The 26320-nt window shown below is 34.1% G+C and overlaps 1 protein-coding gene and 1 long non-coding RNA gene across 5 annotated transcripts; both read right to left on the bottom strand.

The window, feature by feature from the left end:
• Positions 1 to 8174: 8174 nt before the first annotated feature.
• Positions 8175 to 11253, bottom strand: LOC145028738 (uncharacterized). Of its 4 annotated transcripts, none has more exons than XR_013676157.1 (6): positions 11135 to 11253; positions 10963 to 11042; positions 10564 to 10760; positions 9610 to 9850; positions 9447 to 9504; positions 8175 to 9013 (listed from the first exon to the last, which is right to left on the bottom strand). It is a non-coding gene; the product is annotated as an uncharacterized LOC145028738 (long non-coding RNA). The 4 variants fall into 4 exon arrangements; XR_013676159.1 differs by lacking the exon at positions 11135 to 11253 and having other exon boundaries at positions 8175 to 8530; positions 8626 to 9013; positions 10963 to 11123; XR_013676158.1 differs by lacking the exon at positions 11135 to 11253 and having other exon boundaries at positions 8175 to 8731; positions 8908 to 9013; positions 10963 to 11123.
• Positions 11254 to 20743: 9490 nt separating this feature from the next.
• Positions 20744 to 26009, bottom strand: LOC145030589 (serine/threonine-protein kinase/endoribonuclease IRE1b-like). Its single transcript, XM_078978959.1, has 6 exons — positions 25886 to 26009; positions 25210 to 25476; positions 24268 to 25116; positions 23111 to 23268; positions 21851 to 22100; positions 20744 to 21309 (listed from the first exon to the last, which is right to left on the bottom strand). Exons 3-6 carry the CDS (start codon positions 24867 to 24869, stop codon positions 20841 to 20843), a joined length of 1479 nt encoding a protein of 492 aa, XP_078835085.1. The 5' UTR covers positions 24870 to 25116; positions 25210 to 25476; positions 25886 to 26009; the 3' UTR covers positions 20744 to 20840.
• Positions 26010 to 26320: the final 311 nt, after the last annotated feature.

Here is a 26320-nt window from a genome sequence, read left to right as displayed (position 1 = left end):
CAACCTCAGATCTAACCTCTAAACTCTAAAACATACCAAGATATACTCCCCACAAACCCCAAAATGATGAATCCATATGATTGATAGCCCAAGAACGAGATATTACCTCCAAAAGAATGCCCCAACTTCAATGAAACTCGAATCCAAGCAAAGCCCTTTGATCCAAGCCTCTTCTCCTTCAAGATTTCTTCAACAAACACCTCCCCAAGCTCCAAATACACTCCAATCTTCTTCAATCACACTTTATAGGGTTTCTGGACTTCAAGGAGGATCAAAGAGGCTGGGGAGAGGATATAATGTTCTTTAAATAGGGCTCATTCCCCGGATTTAGGGTTTTCTCCACTCAGCACCTACTCGCCGAGTCCATATTTGGACTCGCCGAGTAGGCCACTTGACTCGCGGCCAAAGTCGCAACCTTACTCGCCGAGTCCATCCATGGACTCGCCGAGTTACCCTTCAAAATTTACACTTTTAGTCCTTCAACTCTACTCTTGCTATTCCGGGATGTTATACGCAGGCTCCACGGCCAGCTACTCTGAGGATCACGAATAGGAGTCGGGGCAGGGTAGAGCCCCTGAGGCATCGAGGTCGCGCTTTCCAGCTCACGGTAGAGGAGACCAGGTCGGCACCAGATGTCGTGATTGGTATGTTTTTAGTGAACTCTTTTCCCGATCTTGTGTTATTTAACCTGGGCACATGTCATTCCTTTTTATCTTGATCATTTATTAGGGAGTTTGATATGTCTATTGGGGAGTTAGAGTGTCCGTTGCGAGTTTCCATCACCAACGAACACGGGATGTCTGTATCCACCGTGTAATTTTATTGTTTTAATAAGAAGTTTGGGCATATGTTTTACTTGGATGCCATGTTGTGGCGACCATTTTGGGATAAAACCCTAATATCTAGACATTTAGCTCTATTTAAAGGAAGTTAAGGCTAGGGATTCCTTCACCCTCAGCCTCCATCACCCTCAAATGATTCATTTGCAAACTCTAAACCTTTTGGAAGATTTGGTGCTCTTTTAGTGGTTTTAAAGGAAGAAGAAGAAGAAGAGAAGTTAGTGGCTTATCTCAACAAGCAAACCTCACCTCTATTTGTGTACATCTTCTAGATCTTTTGTAAGTCCTCAAGTCCCCATCTTTGCTTGCATTTCTCTATAGATCTAGGTTTTATGTCATATTTGTAACGACCCAAAAATCACGACCAAAAATTTCTTTAAAAGCATTACTAGAATCATATTTATAAAAACTGTATCATAAGTCATAACATAAATTCTCGAGTATTAATTCAAAACATAATATCATTATCAGAGTCGAACATTCCCAGGCTAACTGACTACGGTGGGTGCACTGCAATCTCCCCGAGCTCCTCTTTTGAAAACTGGGTACCTGAAACCAAAACTGAATACCGTAAGCACGAAGCTTAGTGAGCTCCCCCAATCTAACACATACTATACAAAAACATATAAAGCACATACTGGGCCTTGCCCACTGCATCGGACCAATGTCCGGACTAACTGGGGCCTTGCCCCCTACATCGGACCGAAGTCCGGAAACTGACTGGGACCTTGTCCCCTGCATCGGACCGAAGTCCGGGCTAACTGGGGCCTTGCCCCCTGCATCGGACTGAAGTCCGAAAACTGACTGGGACCTTGTCCCCTGCATCGGACTGAAGTCCGGGCTAACTGGGGCCTTGCCCCCTGCATCAGACCGAAGTCCGGAAACTGACCGGGACCTTGTCCCCTGCATCGGACTGAAGTCCGGGCTAACTGGGGCCTTGCCCCCTGCATCAGACTGAAGTTCGGAAACTGACTGGGACCTTGTCCCCTGCATCGGACCGAAGTCCGGGCTAACTGACTGAACATAGTATAGCATAACATATCAACTAGCATGAACACATATACTGCACACTACATCGGGCCGTAGCCCGGAACACATAACACATAACACATAAAACATAGCACATAAATCCTGTCTGAGCCACGAAGGCATCAAACATACTAACTACTGCATCGGGCCGAAAACCGGAAACTACTGCTAACTGGACGGGCCGACATTGTGGCCTTAGACCCGTCCCTACTGGAAGGAAACTCACCTGTGACTGCTGAACCCTACTGGTAAACCTCTGGCTGCTACTCGACAATCCCCTGATCCGCTGCTCCTCCAGCTCTCAGAGCTATCAATATACATATGACACTTAGTCTGACAGTCAACTAAGTCAACTCTGGTCAAAGTCAACCTTCCAGGTCAACCCTACTTGCCGAGTCTTCCTAAAGACTCACCGAGTTCATAAACTCAGGGTCTTCCTTATTCGCGACCCGACTCGCTGAGTCAGTCCATGACTCGCCGAGTCCTAGACAATCTTCAACCAACTCACCGAGTTGCGCATCCAACTCGCCGAGTCCATGCCTAACTTCATCCGACTCGACGAGTTGTTCATCCTACTCGTCGAGTTCCTCCTCATCTTCAAGCTACTCGCCGAGTCCACTCGAAGGACTCACCGAGTCCATTCGGTTCTACATACATGCAGAGGACCTTTGAGTCATGCATGGACTCCAAACTATAGATCCACTCTTTTAAGGTCTATTCCTTACGTAAAGTTGCAAACTTTACGTGTAGAGAAGGAGATCTAGGCAAGATACGCCATTAACTAGGGTGTAAGGCCAAGGGACTTCAAAATCAACACAATGACTGATACTTTATGCTTCTCCAGGCCCTAAAACACTTGAATCTGAAGTAGAAACTCCAGATCCGGCTTCTAACCCAAAATAATAACATTATGGCAAAAGAGCCCCAACAACCACACATAGATCTAGGTGCAAAAAGGGTCCAGGAACTAGTTTATTACCTCCAAGTGCTCAAAATGAACTCACAATCCCAGATCTATAGCTCCTTCTTGCTCCTCCAAGTTCCTTCTTCCTTTTCCAAGCTTTAAAGCACCTTCCAAGGCTCAACTAGGAGATATGACGGCTAGGGTTTGATATCCAGGGCTAAAGAGGCAGTAAGGAACCCTAGGAAGAAGATTAAGACATTTATATAGGCCCCAAGTCCCGAATTTAGGGTTTTCCACGCACAGACCAGACTCGCCGAGTCACCCGGATCCCGCTCGGACTCGCCGAGTCCCTCCTTAGACTCGCCGAGTCGACCCCTAAACTTAGGGTTTTCTTTCCTTTCTTGGTCTTCGAAACTTTGGGGTGTTACAATATTATTGTCCCTTTAAGGTAGTTTGAGTGGGTTGAAGAAATAAAGTTTGCAACTTTATGGTTTCTCATTGTCCCAAGAGCATTATACCCTATAGATCTAGGAAATGGTGGTGATTGGGTATCTTTGCTTGAATTTTAGGTTTTGTGCACTTTTTGACCTAAATATGAGAAAGGACATGCATGAGGTGTGCATGTCCGTAAAGTGCATTTTTAGGGTTCAAGGTGATACGTATGTACTTTTGGAAGTTGTAGATTGAAGATCTCATAGATTAAGTGCTTAATGGTCTAGTTTCTTACATAAAGTTACCTTTTTGGACTTTTTAGATCTAGACTCAAGGAGATGTATTAAAGGATAAAGTTGAAAACTTTATCCATTAAGACCATGGGAAGGACCAGATCTGAGCTTTGGAGCTCTTGAAATTGGAAGGAGTTGGATTAAGCTCGTTTTGAGCTATTTACGACGTGGCCTTAGGTTACCACAACGTGGTGACTGTAGATCTATCGACTGTCTTGATGTTTTGTACCCATGATGTGGCCAAGGAAGGCCACAACGTGGAGGCCATCTTTTGGCATTTTTGACATCAGCTTTGATTATTGACTTTAAGGGTTGACATTTGACTTGTTAACTTTCAGTCAGATGCTAGTTTTAGCAAGATGGTCTAATGATTCACTGTGTGTGATATTATAGGTGGTGTTTAGCAATTGTCTCTTATTTTGCGACTTGATGACTTTTATCTTCATTAATGTGGTGAGTCTTTTCACTGTACTATGTAGGATGCTAGTTGTCTATGTGACTCTTATATGTTATGTTAGGTTGAAATATATCCCAGGGCTAGGCCCACTAGTATTATGTTGGGTTGAAATATACCCCAAGGTTGTGACCCCTTATGTTATGTTGGGTTGAAATCATGGTTGTAGAAATCGCTATTCGGCTACTAATCGGTGGACTAGCGATTAGGGATTAATCGACAAGGCGGAGATTAATCGGAGACCATTAATTATTAAGAAAATTATTCAAAAATTTATAAATATAACTTTAATACTACAAAAAAAGTGATTAATCGGCAATTAGGTCCGATTAGGGCCGATTAGGTCCGACTTTGACCTGCATTGACCAAACCTGATGAGGTCTGATTAAGTCCGAGTAGGTCTGATTAATTTCGACCTTGACTTGCATTGACCAAATCCGATTATAGTGACCGATTAACAATAGATCTCATCGGTGTAGGTCCGATTAGTGATTAATTGGCCGATTGGGCCGATTTTTGCAACACTGGTTGAAATAGACCCCATAGCTGGGCCCATTGATGTTATGTTTAGGTTGAAATATACCCCATGGTTGGGCCCATTTATATGTTTGGTATGTGGTATTTTTGGGAACTCACTAAGCTTTGTTCTTACGGTTTTGTGGTTTAACATTTCAGTTACTTCCAGTTCCAAAGGGAAGGGCCCGATATGACTACACAACATCCCACATGATTTCTGCACTTATTACTTTTGATTTACTCTGATGTGATTGATACACCATATCATGTTTTTTTTTAATATTTGATATAAGAATTAGTTTTTTAAAAATGACAATTTTATTAGTATTTTTGGAGTGTTACATTTTCTCGTTTGTTGTTTCTATTTTGTTTGTGTATGATGTTTTGAAGAAAGCAGGGTCATATAGTAGAATATTGAATGTAGGGGGACCAAAAGTGCCAGCTCCATAAACTAGTGTTGAAAAAACATAAGGTATCACATTTGGTAAATGTTAGGGACCAAAAGTGTCAAAGTATTGAAACCTTTGTGGCTAGCAGTAGTGAATATCGATGTTGGGGGACAAAAAGTGCCAACTTTACAAACTAATTGTAACATCTCATTTCGATTCGTTTCATAATTCGGGGCCGTGGCCCGAAGATAAAATATCATAAGGTTATGGGCATTGGGGGATGAGAGATTTATACCCTTTAGATGTGGATAATGTATAGTAGGTGATCCAAGTTCGGTTTGTGTTTTGGAGCCTAAGGGTATAACCGTAAGTGATAGTTTAGGCCTTTTATGAATTTTAGATTTAAGCTAGGGAAGTTTTAAGGCAAAAGAGAGTTCATAGAATTGTAGAGCTTCTCATTACCTTTCTGTGGATACAAAGAACGTCGAAATCAGACTTAGAACGAAGAAGTTATGGCCTTCAGAAGATTGGTGGTTTTAGTCCATGGCCGAGTAATGTGGGCGTATGTTATGAGTACGCTAGGCGTACTGGGTCAAAGTTGGTCACGGATGAAACCCATGTATGTTGGATATACGTGGAGGTATGCGGGGCGTATAGTCACCAGAGGAGAACCCTAATTTATAGGATTTGTGCCTTATTTAAACACCCTAATTTATGGTCTTTTAAGTCATGCATGACAATATGAGCCACTCTAGAAGATAAGTATGGTGGATCTTAGCATTTTTGAGGTCCTTTGTTCATAACTATGCAATCTTGATAAGTTATATTGGACCATGTATGAGTTAGGGTGCTTATAATGGATTTTATTGAGTATTGGGTCCCATTAAGACATGCAAATGAGTAAATTCCAACTTAACATGTTAAGACGTCATTTAGGATCAAATTTGAGAATTAAACATAATGGCTTATCTGATTAAGCACTTAATGGTGATACGAGTTGGTTGTGGAGTACGTTGGGCGTACCCATCTTGTACTCCGTGCATACTAGCCAAAGATGGCATACGATGGGCGTAAGTACGAGTATGTCGGGCGTACTTAAGGTTCGTTGACTTTTGTTGACTTTTGAGTTTTGGGCATTTTAAGCTTTTGAGTGTCTTTGGATAGGGCCCAATTATGATTTATGTCCTGATTATTAATTAGGATATTATTTGATAATATATTTAGTGTGGACGATTCCCGGATCATCAATCCAAGCATTTATCTAGTTGTTTAAGAAGTTTGAGGTGAGTCTCTTCCCTATGCTTGTGAGTCGAAGGAACCAATGTTAGCTCACTAATTTACGTATGTAGGATGATAGTTTTCTTTGTGACTCTTGCATGTTTGTATGAGTCTGTGTGGCGATATATATATATATATATATATATATATATATATATATATATATATATATATATATATATATATATATATATATATATATATATATATATATTATTCATAAGGGGCCTTGGAATTAATTAATATATACTAGAAAGATTTCCCATGCTTCACATGGTCAAGGTCTTCAATTTTGATTCAATTCCATCTATTACTTCATTCTTCAAAGCAAATATTATGAGCATATGCAGGTCTTTGGAAGCAACTTCTTAACTTGGTCTTTGGAACCTATGACTAGGAAGCAAAATGCATAAAATATAGAAGGGAACTGTGCTAAATAGCAATGAACTTTATTATTTTTACAAAAAATGGCAATGTTATTTAAAATTAAAACTATATTTTCTACAAACTTATAAGTGCAATGCTATAATTAGAAATTAGAATGATGGTAAATAATGAGAATGAGAATGAATCAAAAATGTGTTTTCCTTGTTGAGAAAAGTCTTTAAATGTCGTTCCTAGGCCAGGGTATGGTCAAACAGTGATGGTTTGTATGGTCAAGGCTAACCACTTTATGGCATAGTTTTTACAATTATTACAGCAAAAAACTTGATAGATTTTGGTCAAGAGCAATTTTATAGGATTTTTACCTTTTGATATCAATTTGTTTTATAAAACAGTACATTTTCATAGTTAGATTTTAGCAAAATTTTCACATATTTTGACAACAAGAATTTAAAGAAACTTGTACAACAACAATTTAATGTATTTTTAACCACAACTTAATACTTAATACTTTATATTAACTAACTAATTATGCATAGATAATGAACCCCATTTAGAAAGAAATGAACCTTACACTACCGTGCATTGACGAATCTACAACTAAAAATCATGTGGTTCTCTCGTTGAAAATTACGTAGGTCCTTAATTTTTTCCAATACTAAAAGGTAGGTCATAAAAAAATTTATGTATAATTTCTAGAATATATTAAAATTTAGGTAGGTCCTACGATCCACCTTGGATGTATGTAGCTACGTCCTTGCTACCATGTACACGTGAAATCCTATTCAAGTATATCAACTTATCAGTAGCCAAACTCCCTGCAACATAAAATAATTAAGTGATTGAACCGTAATTTTCAGTTTAAAAAAATAATTTTAGGTTAAAAGGTTTCAGTTAAACCTGAATTTTCCTCTAAAACTTGTTGTTATGCTGCAACATTTGCCAATAAAAAAAAATCAAATTTGGTTAAATGGAGATCGCAGTTAGTTTTTGTATCGTAAGGCATAAGTAATGTCACCGATATCGATGTATGAATGTATACATTATAAATTGTAGTAGTGGTTATAATTATTAAATAAGAAATCTACAACAGGTGCCCGACACCAAACAAAACATAAGTAATAAAAATTTGTGACTTATTTGGAACCCTTCAGAATTTTCAACCTACTGATTATTTTGGCTTTACTTAGCCATACCTGAGTCCTCCATGTGCCCCTACGAGGGAAAATTTGTTTCCAATCTCCCAACTTTATAACTCCTTATTACATTATTTTGGTCACTACGCTATTATAATCATTATTCTTAATGGTTGAACTAAAAAAATCAAAATAGCATTGTTTTTTGTGGAATTTGGCTACTATTCAAACGATTCTTAATTTTCACAAATATTTGAAGAGATACAGGACTACAATTAAACTACCAAGAAGAAAGCACATCAGAACAGACTCTCAGAAAACTGGAATAGTCTTCAAACAAAAGCCCTCTCATCAATTTGCTAGTGTTTGAGAGTCAATTAATCATGAAATTAAGCATAGTTTGTTTTTTCTGGAAATACGTGCAAATCAATAGAACTTAGGGCCTTATTTTAAATTTTAATTCAATTTTACATTGACTTGAAGTTAGTGTATTTACAGAAAGGAAATGCTCATTATAGTGATAACTAAGCCTTCTTTGTTCCATCAGATTTGTGTTTTAATAAACAAACAATTAAAAAGTGGAAAAAAGCATCAAATTTTGATCCATTTTATAGATAAAAAACATGACAAAATGATACATGAGCAAGGTGTTGATTTTCTCGGTCTGGATGTCGTATGTCGGCTTGACTGGATCTTTGATTTTCTTCATGTCAGCACAGATGTCAACAATGAAGAGAAAAGTATTATTGTCTTCAATTTTCTTCATTGCAAATTTTGTGGTCAAAGGGTATTTCAAATCCAGAAGACATCATCCAAATGAAATCCTCTAACATTGTCCATATATTTGAAGTATTATCAGTAGATACATTTTAAAACCTACAAATAAAGGAGAAAAAAAAGCCTAAAATTGAACTCAAAGGATACATAAAAAACCAATTTTTGTGGAATTTATAAAAGAGGATACTAACTACCTATTTACATTCAGGATTCCAACTTACAACATATACTAACTTTGTGGGAGTTCTCTGTAGATAATTCCATCCTCACCTCTTCAGTTTTTCCATCATATAACAACCTCTTTTTGTTAAAACATCAGTTAATTCAAGTAATATAATTATTTATTATCACATTTCTTAAATGATTTAAAAAAAAAAAAAAAGGAAAAACCAGTTTATTTCTTATTTTTAAAATTTTAAAGTAGTTAATAGCAATGTTAAAATATCATTTGTTAAGTTTTAAAAGAAAGTTTTTACCTTTAGCATCAATGATTTGTTCCTGCTCGACATCTCTTTCTATATAGTATACAACGATGTATGTTACACAGTGATTAACAATAGTAAGCCAAATAGGCAAATACTCCTACACAAACAAAGTAAATCACAAATTATATTTGAAGACTAATTTCATAGCATCTACTGACCAGTACTAAGTAAATAATGACAGATATAGAAAAAAGAAAATCATAATTAAGATCATTTTGGTTAGCAAATTGATAAAAGTATACCAAGGAAAAATTATAATTCCAACAACAATTGATATAACAAAAGAAACATTTATGGGGAATGGACGAATTATAAATTCATGCGGCTGGAATAAAACACAAAACGTGTTTTACTAAAGCGAATCACACACATTCTGATGTGTACCTGTAAGTTTAAAACCCCAAAAAAATAAAATGCAACTCACCTTGGCATTAAATCGAGCACCTGGTGGGCATAGCCACCAAAAAGAAAAAATCATTGATTCAAGAAAAAATCATTAAATCATCGTAACATATCATAACAACAATTACCATATGTTATGATGAAAAGCCCAACTGATAGAAGATTGGTCCAGTTCTCTTTTGCAATCTACAAAAATAAGAAACATAAATAGTCAAAGTGTTAAAAAATGAGATAATGAAGGCCTCACACAATATGTAAGAAAATTATGAATTATAGAGTATTTATATGTACCAAATACATGCAATCATCGTGCCCCCATGGTATGATAACATTCTCAACGCCACATCCTTGTGAGTAAATTCCATATTTCGAATTTTAAGTGCATCAGATTACGTGCATTAGAAAATAGTTGCAGCTTACGTAATTCTATCTCTTTAGGTTCTGTTCCTCATGACCTCCTGTAATTGGAAGGAACGCCAACGGAGAAATAGAAATCTCCATCAACAGGATAAGCCCAATTGTTGTGAATTATCTGCAAAACACACACAAAAAGACATGAGTGTGTGCATAATGTAAGATAAAGAAGTCGGGCATGAAAAAAAAAGCAACTTTGCTATGATATTTCTTATTAGCTCCATGTGATCTGAGACACGGGGTTTTTATTAGGAGGCAAGCATTGAAGATCAACTTTGTCAATTAAAATTTGATCTTTTCATTATCTGCATGTCAATAGGTCAAAATTTGTATGTGAAACTTATGATGACATCGAGAATAGCCAATGTTATCCGATGTCACTATGCATATCAAAATATCATAGTAACGAATGTATCATGTCAGCATAAATCACACACAAAAGAATAGAAGCAATCACTTAAATAATCCATTTATTCATTTTTGTTTTGGGTTAAAAATATGTGCGCAGTGACAGGTGTAAATTAACTACATGTATTCTTACACTCATATTACCAAAAAAAAAAGTGGATAGATGATGAACATTCAAGGTCTGGGTGTTATGTGTGTGTTTTGAATTGCAGGTATTGATCATTTGACCTAGACCCTCTTTTTGCTCCATCAGGAAGTGCAACTTCCATATCCCGACAAATTGATTTTCAACTGTCTTTTTTGTTTACTTTCTTCTGCAAGCTTCAATTTTTTCTTGACAAAAAAATTCCAATTAACAAATAGCAAAAACCAATTAAGGGAGTGCACAAAAGGCGAAAAATAAGAAAGGACGGTATGCCTCACCCAAAAGGCTATCCGATCGGAAAGTTCTGGTGACGGTTTTGAGATCGTTCAAGATAAAGGCTTTAAGGTTAATTGGGACAGGGAGATTTTCATATTTGGGTGCTTTTGAAACTTTGTTGAAGACTTTGAAGGTGACTGTTTTGTCTGAATCTTAGAATCTTTTGAGTTGGATTTTCCCTTGTTATTGATCATATTGTCTACAACAAAGAAGTTTTCAAGTTAGAAAAAATCAAAACTGATTAAGAACATACGTTACGTATATTCATTTCTACTATCTTCGCATGTTAACCGCACTTGAATCATTTAATCACAGAAACTTAAAAGCAATGGAATTCGTAAATGAAACAGAGATATTTGAATTGAGAAAGCTCGGAATCCAAGGGGATCAAACTGAGAAACCTCAAAACTGTGAAGTCGTCGCCCGTTGTTGAAGATGTCCGATGAAGGTTAGGGGTGCTTGTTAGCCACGACAACACGTGCTGCTAGAAAAGACAAGGAGGCGGAAGATTAATGGAGGATGTTGCAGAGGAGCTATTAGGAGAGAGATAAAAGGGGTGTTTCAAATGTGTACCTATGTTAAGGCGGTGGAATATTTGTTGCGTTAAAATTAGAACAATCGGAAAGGGGAAGATATTGAATGAGAGAGTTGGTGGGGAATGATCCGGCTCCGATCAGGAAGTAAAAACGTGATTTGATGTTAGGGGAGGCAGGGCCAAACTGCAAATCCCACAAACACTTTTGGCAAAATTCAGAAAAGCAAAAGTTCACTGTGCATAAGAGTCCTCTCAAATCTCAATATATATATATATATATATATATATATATATATATATATATATATATATATATATATATATATATATATATATATATATATATATATATATATATATATATATATATATATATATATGGGCGGATTTAGGGTGGGTCACTAGTGGCACCGGCAACCTCTAACTTTTCCGGACGCAGTGGAAAGTTTTTCGATTTTTTTCGAAAATTTTATTTTTTTCTGTTATCGTGCAACCCTGACTTTCCCGTGACACATTTACTGTGAAATTTTGCGTTCGCCCCTATATATATATATATATATATATATATATATATATATATATATATATATATATATATATATATATATATATATATATATACTAGTTTATAACCCGTGGAAACCACGGTTATAAAATTAATTAAAATTTTATAGTAAAACCTATAAATTATTAATCAATTATTTTAAATAAATTATTAATTAATTGATACTTTTATTAGTTATGTGAAATTATAATCATTGATTCAAATATATATATATATATATATATATATATATATATATTAGACATTTTTTATTTGTAAATTAATGAAAACAATAATATAAAATTTAAAATTTAAAATTGAAAATACATACATTAACAAATAACATCACATTAATGAGAAAGTCTAATAAATTTAAAATGGAGAACTAATAGATTGAGAAGTGACAACACATTAATTAAGATGTCTAATATGGTGACACATGTAAAAAAAACTACTCTTTTATTAGTATATATATATATATATATATATATATATATATATATATATATATATATATATATATATATATATATTAACAGTATATCCGCGCAATGCGGCCGCGACAAATAATTTTTACTAAGGATGTCATATTCCAAAAGCATAAACATGGCAGATTACACATATTTAAGGAAGAGTTATTTGGAAAACAAAAAATCCCTAAAAAAAACCCTAAAAATCATAAAAAAACATAAAAAATACAAAGACATCACAAAACGTTTTTTTGAATTTTTTTATCAAAAAATCGTAGCATTTTTTACAATTTTGCTAAAAAAATAAAAAAATCTCTTTTTTTTTTGTAAAAAAAAAAATTTCAGCGATTTTGATATAAAAGTTGCGATTTTTTGATAAAAAAATTCAAAAAAAAGTTTTGTAATCTCTAAGTAGTTTTTTTTATGCATTTTAATAATTTTTAGGATTTTTTGTTGTCCATAGAACCTAAACCCAAATATTTACTCTCAACTTAGGTAAATTGCAAACTAAACCCAAATATTAACCGTTTACCTGTTGTATATTTTGGCTTGTTTGCAAATTTTATATGTTTGGTCCGTATATTAAAAATAAATTACAAGAACAATCTCTAATTTTACAGAATAGGTCCCTATGCATAATTATATTTACAGGGATTGTGAATATGTTTAAAAAATTAAATAAATGCCCCTTCCTAATAACTAATTTATAAACGTGAGGTTTGGTCCTTAAAATAAATTACGAAAACAATAATTGATAGAAAATGTGCATGTACATATTTTGTTCACAAAAACGGTCCATGTTTTAAAATAATTTGCAAAATGGTGCATGTTTAATAAAAAATTTACAGTGTTTTAGATTATAGACAAAATGTTGTAATTTTAAGTTAAAAATACAATGTTTTATGTTACAAAACACAGGTTCTCGTTTCGGGTTAAACATAAAAATATATTGTTGTTTTAGGTTAAATCAATATCTTTATTTTATCTTATAAAATTAAGAGTCCACACTCTATAACATTAATACTATAAATGATACAAAATTCGATACTTATAAAAAAAATTAAATATATTTTTCATTTTCTTATAATTAGTCAGAAGAAATCTTCAAAAATTAAGCCGACGTTTTAAAATCACCCGTAGTGCCACTTATTTTGGTTACTTCTTGGAAAATATAGTTTCAACTTTATTACATTTTATTTGAAACCGTTTTACTTTTATACTCATTTTTACTGTTTTTATTTTTAATAGATTCACTCATTTATTTGATTACTTATTATTTTTAGATTTTGTTTGAAAACCATATAAAATATGTAACGAATACAAAATAATAAAAGAAAAAATTAAAAGATATCAATTCGAAAATCAAATCTTTCGACATACTAATCATTCACGATAACTATAGTCTTCTAACATTAAAACATTTATTGGTTTAAACAAAATAAGACAAAAAAAAATGTAAAGAAAGATCCGTTAATGTACCTTGTATCATAATATCAAGGGTGAAACTTTTAACTGAAATATCATTTTAGTGTTTCTTAGATCACATTCATGTTTATGATCAAATGAAAAATTATTATCAGTATTGACCCAACTTTTTTACCTTGTGTATTTGGTGTTCATTCTATTGCATATAATTACCATTCAAGAAACTTTATCAAGTTTTTGATTAATTTTATGAGACATTCTCCTTTTGACAACCCAAGATGAATTATTGTCATTGTACTTTTGTGACCACTTGGCTCTAACCGCAAGGTTTATTCGCTCGATTTTTAAGAAATTTGACTTTGTTGACTCCATCTTGTGTAAGAAACCCTAAGACAAATTACACACATTAATCCATAATTTCAATCAGAACATTGAAGACATAACCGAATATATACAGCAAATTCATATATTAATCAAAATGACTATGTTCAGTAGTTTAAACAAATGCATACATTAATCAGTGAATCAATTTTCAGAAAATATGGTTAAAATCATACTTATCTAACTCTAATTTTTTTCCTCTAGAAAAACTAAAATAAATCATCATTATGTTGAATCTCAAAATAGGTAATAGAATTAACCAAAAACCTTGAAATAAAAGACATAGGACTTAAAAATAATATACCTCGGAATACTTAGTACATCTCAATGATTTCTATTTCTCAATGCATCTTCATGTCGTCCGGATCTCGGATAAAACATTAGATCGAACCTAATATCGATAGATTAAAACGAAGATTACACATGAAATTGAAAAGGTAAAGGAAACTTATTTATTTAGAAATTGGATTCAAATTGCTATTAATATCATTCATTTATAATACTTAATAGAAGAATAAATTTGTGTGATTCTTCATTCAATGATCGGTTTAAACCAAACGACCCTCCCAATATTTAAAACAGTCAACATACCTCCTATAATTAAAATACAAATTTTCATAAAACACCCTTGCACAAAATTAAGCTAATCATACCTCAGAACCTAGAAATATTTCTTTTTAACATTTAAAGTCACAAAAGACCGAAGTCGTTGAAAATGTGGAATTTTAAGATATAAAAAAAGGTTGATTTTATACATCTTTGTCTATTTCAATAAAAAAAAAATCACAACCTAAAACGATAAATACATGATCCTGTTGTCAATTTTGACAAACCAAGATAACATGAAAGAAGCTTTGAATAGACAACTCTAACCCACTACTCAATAATAATATAATGCCTCCATAGAATAATTACCTCAAAAAGAGAATACATCCATAACCTCAACATTTTTCTTTTCCTATACATTGCTTAGGACAGTTAGGTGTTGCTTATATGGAGTTGATCAAGAGCACAAGGCTGCAATCATATAGATGTTGACCAGTTTCAAAAATAATATATTGAGCATGGATATTTTTAAAGGATCCAATTTAAGACAAAGAAACGTCACCTTCACTAATAGGGTTAAATATATGTTCAGTAGACAGAGAAAACTAACATTGTAATTGATTTTCAGGTGATTCTAAGAAGATAAACTCATAAGCAAACACATTTGTTGCTATCTACAAAATAACATATCAAATTGACAACAAAAGCAACAACACATTGTACAAAAAGACATATATAACTCACACAAACCTAGAAAAACTCCTCATCAAGATTACAGTTCTGAAGATACCAAAATATCAAGACTCAAAAGACACAATTTTAGATGGGATATTTAAAAAAAGTATTGATGACATATTAGAAAAAAAATAAAAAAACAAACAAACAAACCTCTAGACCAACATCGAACAAAGCCACTGGTTCCTTTTTCTGCAATGAAAAATCATCAATACCCACACATCCAACAGGAAAACATATAAAAGACACAAATGTCTAATTTCTCCAACAAAAATCATAAACATGAACCTGGGAAACAAAAAAAAAATTCAAGAGAGAGAGAGAGAGAGGACTCAGTCACACATATATCATAGCAAAAAAATAACGAGCTAAATCACATTTGAAAGATAAGCAATGGTGAGGTGAAGATCTGTGGTTGAATTCAAAACCTAGGTAAACACATCTCATTCCCTTGTTGTAACATTCCAAAAATTCAAGCCAATTTAAAATTTTTCAAAACACTTAAAACCATTAAGTTATTACAGTTTGTTTTCAATCATCAGAGTATCCCTAGAATCAAATCATAAAATCATGAGATATGAGGAGATGTACGATCACGCCTTCGCCTTCCCGCGATCATCAGAAGTACATGAAACATAATCAACAACTGTAAGCCCGAAGCTTAGTGAGTTTCCCTAAAATACCAACGCCATACAAATATAACCATATCATATAACATATAAAGAACAACATACATAATGAGCCTTCAGCCTGACTGGACCGCCTCGTAGGGCCTACAGCCTATCTGGACTGCTCATCGGGTATGTTGGCCTACAACACAAAGCAGGATAGCCTCAACCCAACCCCCAATCAAACAAACATGTGCACATAAATATCATACAATAGCTCATATCATATAACAGTCAAACCGATCTAACATATCATCAATCATAACACCATCCTAACTACCAGGATGCAGATCTAACAGATCAATAAGCATAATACCCTCCTATCTATCAGGATACAGAACTAACAGATCACTAGTCCTATCAAACAGTATACATAAGGAGCCTTCAGCCTGACTGGACCGCCTCGCAGGCCTTCAGCCTATCTGAACCGCTCTCTGAGCCTTCGGCATGTCTGGACCACCTCGTTGGGCCTACAGCCTATCCGGACCGCCCAGGGTATGTTGTCCTTCAACACAAGTAGGACCGCCTCAGCCCAAACATACACACACATATCTAACATACGCATAACACATAATTAATCAAAAAACAGGTACAGATCATACAAATCATAACAACATACTATAATCGGGATAACAATCCAAAAGGGTCGGCCTTGGTGCCTTAGACCCTGTTGATATAGTGAGGATAACTCACCTGACACTGCTGAAATCCCACAGATAAAACTCCAAATGCTGGTTGACAGATTCCCGAACTGCCAACATCAAACAACACCCAATTAATAATTGGGTTCGAACATCAAACAACACCTAAACAACACTCCAAAGGCCCACACGTCAAAGTAATGGGCCAAAGCCTAACATATGGCCCAATTTTCCAAATTGGGGCCATACCTGTACATGGTCATAATTAAAGGCCTAACTACTTAGTCCAGCCCAAACATTTGGCATTTCCAATGGCCCAATATCATATAATCATCAAGGCCCAAATTATGGCCCATCCACGACCCAATTTTCCAAATTAGGCCCACATCCTCATATAGGCCTTACCTTAAGCCCATCAACATATTCTAGTCCTTATGATTATTCTTGGATGGCCCATTAATAATCCAATTACCAAAGCCCAATAGAAATTAGGGTTTCATATAGAGTGACAATTAGGGTTAAGTGTTTTTCACTTAACCCATTAAGGACTTAATCCATTAAGTCCCTTACTTTACTAAATAAGTCATATGTTATGATTAGGCTTAATACACGATTCCATTCCAATGGCCTAAATGTGGGTCTCAATAAGTCCAAGCCCATAATCCCAAACTTAGGGTTTTCACATGAAATGATGATTAGGGTTAAGTGTTTCTTACTTAACCCATTAAGGACTTAATCCATTAAATCCATTATTGCCTTAAGTTAGTTGTCAATAATTATTATTTAATATTTCAAGTTTATTAAATCATTCTCGTGTATGTGTCCCGATCAATTTCCCTAAGTTAGGGTTTTATGCCTTTAGGGTTTTTCCAAGCCAATCCTAATTCATTAATCCATTGGTTGGGCTTTTAAGTCACATTGGGCCTTATTGGCCCATTAGGGTTCCATTGGGCCTATTAGGGTGTCTTTGGGCCCATTAGGGTTTCATTGGTCACACATTGTCCAAACATCCCCAAATAAGGTGCAAACACAATCAAAGCACACCGTCACCCAACACGGCGGCTGGTGGCGGCAGCCACCACCTCACGGTGGTGGTTAGGAGTTTCTTTTTCATTAATCCGACATGGTTACAGTTTTTACATTGAAATACCCAATTAACACACACACACACAACCACCCTTATGGTGGTCGGTGGTGGTACACGATGGTGGTGACTTTTCCACCAAAACAACACCCAAAGATAACATTAAACTGAAATACATGCATTTAAACCCCATTTCACACCCACACAACCATCACACACAGTGGCCGGTGGCGGCAGAAAGCGCAACACGAGCGGCAACCACCATGGTTGGCTGCCATGGTGGTTCTTCATGTTTTTCGGCCAGCAAAACACTCCCATACACACCATGTTACTAGAACACGAACCCATTTGTCGATCTAAATTGAACCACGCACTTATCTCAGTCACTCCGTGGTGACAGGCGGTAGCTATAAGCGGGCTCGAGCGAAGACAATGGGAGAAGAACAACGTCTTCAGAGAGAGGCGATGAAGAGATTAGTAGCGTCAAGGGGAGCGTATGTCATGATGGCGAAGCAGCGGCACGTTCGGCGGTCTTGGTCTTCAACCAGTGGCGGATGTAGAGTATTAGAAGTGGGGTGCATGGACCCCACTTGATTGTAATTTCCACCTTATATATTTTCCATAAAAAGTCATTTGTTTTTACATCTGGTCCCCACTTGTTTTTCTGCACCCTTTAAACATATAAAACTTCGTTTCTTTGTTCCTTGTGTTCTAAAACTTAACAAAACTGCCTATCTTTTTACATCTGGTCCCCACTTGTTTTTCTGCACCCTTTAAACATACAAAACTACCTATTTATTGTGAAAAAAACCTCAAGAAGGAGCTATTACATTTTTTAAAAAAAAATCCACCTTTATCAATGTGATCTTACTCAAGGTTTACATATATGAAAAAAGTATATGATGCTATTTTAATAAACAAAGGCATCAAAATGCTCCATCTGTGATTTTGCAAACAATTTTTTATAAATACAAATTTTAATGGATCCCAGTTACCATTTTTTCTGGATCCGCCACTGTCTTCAACTGTGGTGGTCGTACCCCCACCGGAAACGACAACAACGACTATCTTTCCTGGTTCACCCATCAATCTTCGTTATCTCCAGCCATGGCAACGTCGATGGCGGTCTTGGTTGGTTGGAACAGCAAGGGAGTCGGGTGGGAAGGATGGTGGCAGCCGGACGAGGGAGAGGGTGGCGGCTGGTAGGATGAAGAGGGAGTGGGGTGTTGGTTGTACATGCTTTAGGTTTAGGGTTTAGAAGTTACGTTAAATACCCGATACACATGAAACTTCTTCCCATATTGACCCAACTCACCCCTCCTTCTCCATTTCCTTTCAAAACAAAACCTTAATTTCCCTTTTTAACCCTTACCTTCAAGACTCTTTACAATTTGAGTCCGAATTTTACCATTTAGCCCTTAGCTTCCAACATGTCTTCATATTAAGTCCCAAACAACTACCCAATAGTCATTGCCTTCATAATTATTTATGAAACCAATCCGAAACTCACACTTTTGACCATCGGAAATCAAAAGTATATCATTAGGCACCCCGAAACCAACACTCCATTAATATTATCTGATTTTGAACTATAACAACATATAATAATAATAATAATAATAATAATAATAATAATAATAATAATAATAATAATAATAATTGCTTCTCGAGGTTCCAGGTTTATTATTCAATTATTATATTTTAAATGGGATGTTACATTTGTCGTCGGCATATCAAACTTCTCTCCATTAATATGAAGATGAAGATCGCGAGAAAGACAGAGAAAGAAAGATCTGAAAAAAGATAGAAAAAGAAGAAAACACTAAACCTGTAGAGCTAGAAACCTAGAAAAATAAAGCCCCATTTTAGAGAGAGCGATAGTGATGGAGAGGCGAGAGAGGACTTGTTTAGATTATGCCTTAAAATCGGAAATCAATTCAATTTTTCTGGGGAATGGATTATTTGAGTCAAAATAGTTAAAAGAATCCGGTCAAAACATATGCAACTTGCAATTGTATCTTGTGCTATATCTACAAATTGGGTTGAATTCAAAATTTTAATATTATTTTAATAATAATTACTTGTACAATTATACTATTAGCTTAATGGTTTGGACGTCTTAAAAAATAATATTATTATATTCAATCTATTTATAGAAATAGTGACATTTTTTTTTATAAGATAGTATATATATATATATATATATATATATATATATATATATATATATATATATAATACATTGTTATTTAATGCATTTATCATAAGGTCAGTAGGGTATGCATTTTCAATGAATTTGTGAATAAAAGCTAAAACAATCAAATATAACTAATTTACAAGAAGTCATGTCAAATTATAGAATTAGTCCTTACAAAACTATAAAACGGTCCCTTTGTTTGATAAAATTATAAAATTGTTCCTTGTGTAAAATTATATTTTAACGGTGGTTTTTATTTTTGAGAAAATTACAGAAATGGTTCTTGTAAAATTATTTAACAAGTCCCTATATTTGAGCAAATTATAGAAATTGTCCTTGTGAAAATACATAATAGTCCCTTGTTTGATAAAATTAGAGAAATTGTATGTAAAAATTGTGTTTTATTCCCTATGTTTTGAGAAAATTATAAAAATCGTCAATGAAAAATTATCTAATTGTCCATGCATATAAGATAATTATAAAAATGGTCTCTATGTAAAAATTATGTAATGGTGTATGTATAAGACCAAGTTCGAGAAACGGCACGGTGCAATAGCTAAATTACATACAATGGTATCATGGAGACAAAATCCCAACTCCCAAGTATTAGTCCTTTGCGTAAGACAAACATACAAAAATCATCCATAGGTAATAGTGATTACTAAAACAGTGCCTATAATAGCAAATCTACAAAAATAATATATACCGAAAGTTACAAAACTGGTTCCTATGTAAGATTAATATACAGTAATGGTCCGGTGTAATGACGAAAGTACATAAATGGTTCATGTTTAAGAAAACATTAAGGACATAATGTCAAAAATATATGACTAACGAAAGCCGCAACGCACCAGCATACCACTAGTTATAGAAAACAAATTACAAATATTGGAAGCAAGGGTAAAGTATTATGCTAATGCTATATCTTTCTAGTATTAGGATAAAACATAAACAAGTTACCAAACAACTTGACTATCATATATTCACCTTTTTTTTTTCTATTTCACAAACTATATACAAGAGTCAGTTTTCTGACAAAACCATCATTATCATTTAAGGAAACACTTTATGTCTATAATAGTTAATAAAAAGATCTTCGAATCCACAATACTCTTTAAAAAACTTATATGCTTCTATAAGAAGCTTCGGAAACTTTCTTCTAAAATACGCATCAAATCCCGTGGGGAGCGACCCTAACGCAGTTTTCAAATCTGGCGAGTCTAGATAGTGATTATGTTTGTTCCTTATGAGTCGTATTAAATGGCATACGCTTTTGTAGTTGTAATAGTACTTTTTGATATGTAGATGTACGTCGTTGCGGAGTGTGTCGTCTAACTTTGTGTTCCATTCGCCACTGAAGACATGGGGGGCCCTTCTATCGAGTGATGCAATGAGATTGGAATTGGTTTCACACTCATTTGGTTTTCTTCGTTTTACTTTTTGACTTGCTGTTAGTAGGAAGGAAATACGGGTCTGGGGATCCCAGAATAGAGGGTGGTTGTATACTTCTCCAGCTTTTGGCCTGAATATGAACAAATTCAGAGGTATAATCTCTTGAAGTATACATGGAAATTTAAACAGTCTGTTTTTCTTTGTTTACCTGGTTTTATAAAAGGGGAAAATACAGAAAAGCTTAACGGTACATTCGCCTATTAGTGATTTCGATTTGGTAAATTAAATATGATAAAAGTACGTTGTGGCTTCTTTTTTTGTTATTATTTTTTTTGTATTTTACCCTTTGCCATATCAAAATATAGTAACTGTGAATATTTGTTTTTTAGACGAAAAAAATGTATAATGGTTTATTAGTTAAGTAGCTATATCGATATTACGTTAAAAATACAAATGCTTTTCTGTATTTTTCCATAACATAAAAATGCAAGTTGAAAGCACTAAAACATGAAATCAGCCTATATACTTATAAACTTTAGCAAATCTAATCAATACACTGCCCATGGTACGTACTTTTGATATTTGACTAGTAGACCAAAGTCTATTTACACTAATTTCCCAATACTTCATCATGTTGTAAAGAATGTTAGATAATTTTACATGAATCATACCTGGATTCTGGATCGGGATGTAGGAGACGAGAGATAAGATCAAAGGCTTCTGGAATATTTTCTACCGGTGACAGATTTTTCATGTCATGCAAAATATTATTATCACGATCATCTATAATGTCACCAAACGGGTGTTGACCACCAGTGATACAAAAGAAAAGCAGACACCCAAAATTGAATAAATCCGCAGCAGGCGTTGGTTCTTCATTCCTAAGTTGCTCGGGTGCTTGCCACCTCCCACTCCCACAGCCTAAATGAAAAGGGAATAGAGTATAAACAATTATCTAAAACATACAAGATATAAGTAATTTCTATTTTTTTCTTTCCTTGTTAGTTATTAGAGCATTATAGTTTCAAATTATTCCTGATGGCATTGCCCTTTAAATACCCATTATAGCAATGTGATTATAATTATGATGACATGGGACATGTTAATATGTTTTTTATGCAATGTCATTGTCCAACTAGGACGTACACATGTACTATATTCCTGCAGTTTTTTTTTTTTTTTTTTTTTTTTTTTTTTTTTTTTTTTTTAAATTTATAAAAACTGTCCATATATGATAAGATTTAGATCATCATTGATGAAATGGACATATCAAATGAACCTCATAATTATAATTATTTAAAAAAAGTTGTCCTTTCTCTCATCTTCACCATAATTTTTTAAATAGAAAATATAGACAGTTTTTTATAATACTACCTCCGTCCCAAATTAATAGTCCATGTGTACTTTTTGGTTTGTCTCAAAATAATTGTCCACTTCTAAAAATAAATAAAATTTGTACCAAAATATCCTTCATTACTAGTTAAACTACGATAGAATTAAATGCAACAAAAGGGTATAATTGTAATTTCATTTAATAAAGTTAATGGTAATTAATGTTTCCGTAATCTATGTGTTTTTTGTCTGCGGACAATAATTTTGGGACGGAGGGAGTAAAAACATTAAAATATTTTTTCCATGTCAGCATAATATCGCCCGTTTATGTCCTATGTGGACAATGACATAGCATGAAAAACATGTTAACTTGTGCCATGCCATCATAATTCCAATCTCATTGCTAACATGGGTAAACTTTCTAAAGTGCAATGCTATAACTAGAAGTAATAATTTTGAAAGTACAATGTTGTAATAAGAAAAAGGAAGTATAATGCCATAACATGGAATAATTGTAAACTATATTTCTTTTTCTTGCACTTTTCACATTCAAATATTATTAAAGTAATCTCTCATGATGAAAATATAAAACAACTTGCCTGTTGTGTTTTTGGTTAAAGCTCTGTATTTTCTCGTGCCCATATTTGAGACCTTCACTACACTAGAAGTATCATTGTGTATTAAGACATTCTGAGGCTTTAGGTCACCGTGATTGATTCGAAGCCCATGTAAATAGCCAAGTCCTTCAACTATATCCCTGTATTTTATATTTGCCAAAATATATTATGAGTTTAAATAAATTCTACAAGAGTTAAATTTATGATTTATCACCCCAAAAAAGGTAATAAGTTGTTTCTTTTTAACTTAATGATGGCAAGGGTTAATCTGGTAATCTATATATGAGTTTCTATTTTACTTAATACACAAAGTGCAACTTATTGAGAAAGTTAGGGAAATGAGATCTTCCCATTGCTATATATATATAATGCTTTAATTGTGTTAATTTTTCAAAGTATAACGTGTTAATATAACATTTGAAACTACAAAAAAATGAAAGTAAGATGCTACAAAAAAAAAAAAAAAAAAAAAAAAAACAAATAAATGGAAGTAAATTGTTAGCATTTAGCCCTTCCTTTTTTGCTTCCATTTTCCCATGGTTTTCTCAAGAAAAAATTTAAGTATCTTTAATCACCATTTATCTAGAGAGTACTTTTCAGATAACACTTAATGGAGGAAAAAAGAACTACTTAATATAATAAGTTAGGGAAACGGTTCTTTCCTCATTAAGTCCCAACTTTTTTGCAAACTTACTATCATTCATTTTTGTGTTAAATGCAAGAATAGCGAAGTACTTTCATTTATTTGTATAATATAGCATCCTACTTTCATATCTTGCCATTACAACAATACATTTTGAAAAATCTATCAAATTGTAGTAATGTCAAATATAATGCTATAACTTTTCAAAGTAAGTACAATATCCTAATAAGTAAAAAAAATTAAGTACAATGCTATAATTGGGTAAATTTTTTAAAGAACAATGTATTAGTAAGGAAAAAAAGGAAGGACAATGTTGGAATGGGAAAAATAAAACTAAGATGTTATAATCAAAAAATAAATGAAATTGCATTGCTATTTCATGTATTACCCTCTTATATTTTCCTTCCAATCTTCTTATGTTCGCCATGTTTTAATCGTCCTTTATCCACATAACACTTAACAGAAAAAGAAAGAGAAAAAAAGAACATGGTCTCACCTCATAAATGTCAACAAGATCGGTGGAGGATACCTACTAGGCTTCGACAATTCCAAATCCTTAAAAACTTTCACTGTTGGTTGAGATTCGGCACTCGAATTTCCATGTGACAATATCAAATCATGTAAGCTACATATACACCTGTCAAGAGCAAGATAAACAAAATCTTGATCGTACTCCACACCATACAACCTAACAATATTAGGATGTTGATCGGATACACGCGGATTTTGTATCACTTTTAATGCCACATCATGATGCACCTTTACAATCTTTTTCACAGCAACTGACTTATCACCATAAATTCCCTCGTATACAATTGTCTCATTACTCCCCTTCCCAATTTTTTTATCATAAACCACTAACTTTCCAATTTTTCGTCCTTCTCTATGAAGGGTAGAAGTGTCTTGAAATTTTGATAAACAGATGAGACATTTTTTACCAAGATCATTCCAATTAAGATCAGCACCATCAGAATTACCAAATCCTTCCTTATCATGCAACACATACTTCGCTCCATTCACCCATAAGGTCTGATCTGTAACCCTAACCTTGTATCTATCCTGCTCCTTGTCAAACACTGCTATAGTTAACTGGGACATAGTAGTACCACCATTCGTACTTCCATCTTCTGATATACATGGACTTATGCGTGCCTGAATGGCTAACAGATATACCTCTGTTTTACTTACTGTATATGAGGAAAAATCGATTCCAGTCCCAGGTTCCTGTTTGAATTTCTGGCCCAAATCTTGCTTGATATTCACTGTGATTGGTTGAATCAGGTCTTCTTTTGTTAGATCATCGTTATAGCCGCGTCCCAGTTTTTCACCGAAACGAAGGGTAATACTGCTAGGAGAAAAGCATAGATGTTTGACGAAAAGTTCAAAGAGAAAATGTTTCCAATGGTTATGATTATATATGTAAGAATAAATACTTTACCTGCCAGCGCCATAGGCATCATAAGTGAATTCAACCAGGTATTTTCCAGGGTTTTCTTGATCAGGCTCGATCTTCAAGGATTCTTTATAGATATGAATCCCCTTGTTTAGACCCACAACGGCACAACCTCTTCATGCCCACAAGGATACCTACCATCGACCAACGTCTGCGCTGCAGGGTCCATATTGCATGCTCCAGATGGCTCCACGTAGTGCAGGGAAGTTTTGATTGTTTCCCCGGCTATTCCACCACCGCCGGCAGTTTGACCTGTTACTTCCAAACTCAACCATTATCAGAAGACCGAAGAAATTTAGTGTTGCAAACAAAAATAAAAGACTGACACCGTGGACTGAACCTCAGGAAGGAAAGAAACAACTAGTGAGAAAACATTGCTCTGTTTCAGGACCGAATCAGTGTTTGAAAACATAAAACAGAGTTATCAAGATAAAATCATCGTAAAGAAGAAAACACGATTTTATCCTAATCCTAAAAGGAGATATAAAGCTGATTTTGCTGCTACAATACCATTTTAGTAATCTCAAAATAACAACATCGTTCACTAAAACAAATGTAAACAAGTTTAAGAGCACAAATTAGTTTACAAAAATTGTGAATGAATGAAAACACTTAATTAATTATAAACAAAGAAATCAATACTTGAATAGTTAAACTTAACTGATTGAAAGAATCTACAACACTATCCTGAACCATGTCAAGTGCATCTCCTACCCAAGCACCTTAATTTATAGAATTAGAAAATACATTGAATATTCTGTCTAATTCAATTTTAAATGTCAAGTTGCTTAGATAGAATTATATACATGCCATATGTATTTTGGTTCAACCTCTTGTCTCAGTTCGATCTAACCGATAGCAATTTGACAATGATTTTTAAGAAACGATTTTGTAAATAATGGCTTGAATTCACACTGGTTTGGAGCATAAATTGATAGTTGTTTATGGATAATTGTTAGTAAATGATGGCCATAGATGGTGGTAATTTTTATAAAATTAATTTATATTGTCTTAAGTGAAGTCGAAACTTCAACAATTTAAAAATGGCAGAGAATATGTTTTCTCGGGTAAAGAAGAAGATGAATTCGGGTATTGT

This window comes from Lactuca saligna, chromosome 2, assembly GCF_052625555.1.
Source record: "Lactuca saligna cultivar CGN05327 chromosome 2, ASM5262555v1, whole genome shotgun sequence".
Lineage (NCBI taxonomy): Eukaryota > Viridiplantae > Streptophyta > Magnoliopsida > Asterales > Asteraceae > Lactuca > Lactuca saligna.
Note: the sequence above shows the minus strand (reverse complement) of the source record. Positions and strands in the feature narration are given on the sequence as shown.

Coding starts and splice junctions, on each gene's coding strand:
- LOC145030589 (XM_078978959.1), bottom strand. CDS start 24,869: ATGTCCCAGTTAACTATAGCAGTGTTTGACAAGGAGCAGGATAGATAC. Junction 22,101..23,110: donor TTTAACCAAAAACACAACAG/GCAAGTTGTTTT, acceptor CTTTTCATTTAG/GCTGTGGGAGTGGGAGGTGG. Junction 21,310..21,850: donor CATCCCGATCCAGAATCCAG/GTATGATTCATG, acceptor GTTCATATTCAG/GCCAAAAGCTGGAGAAGTAT.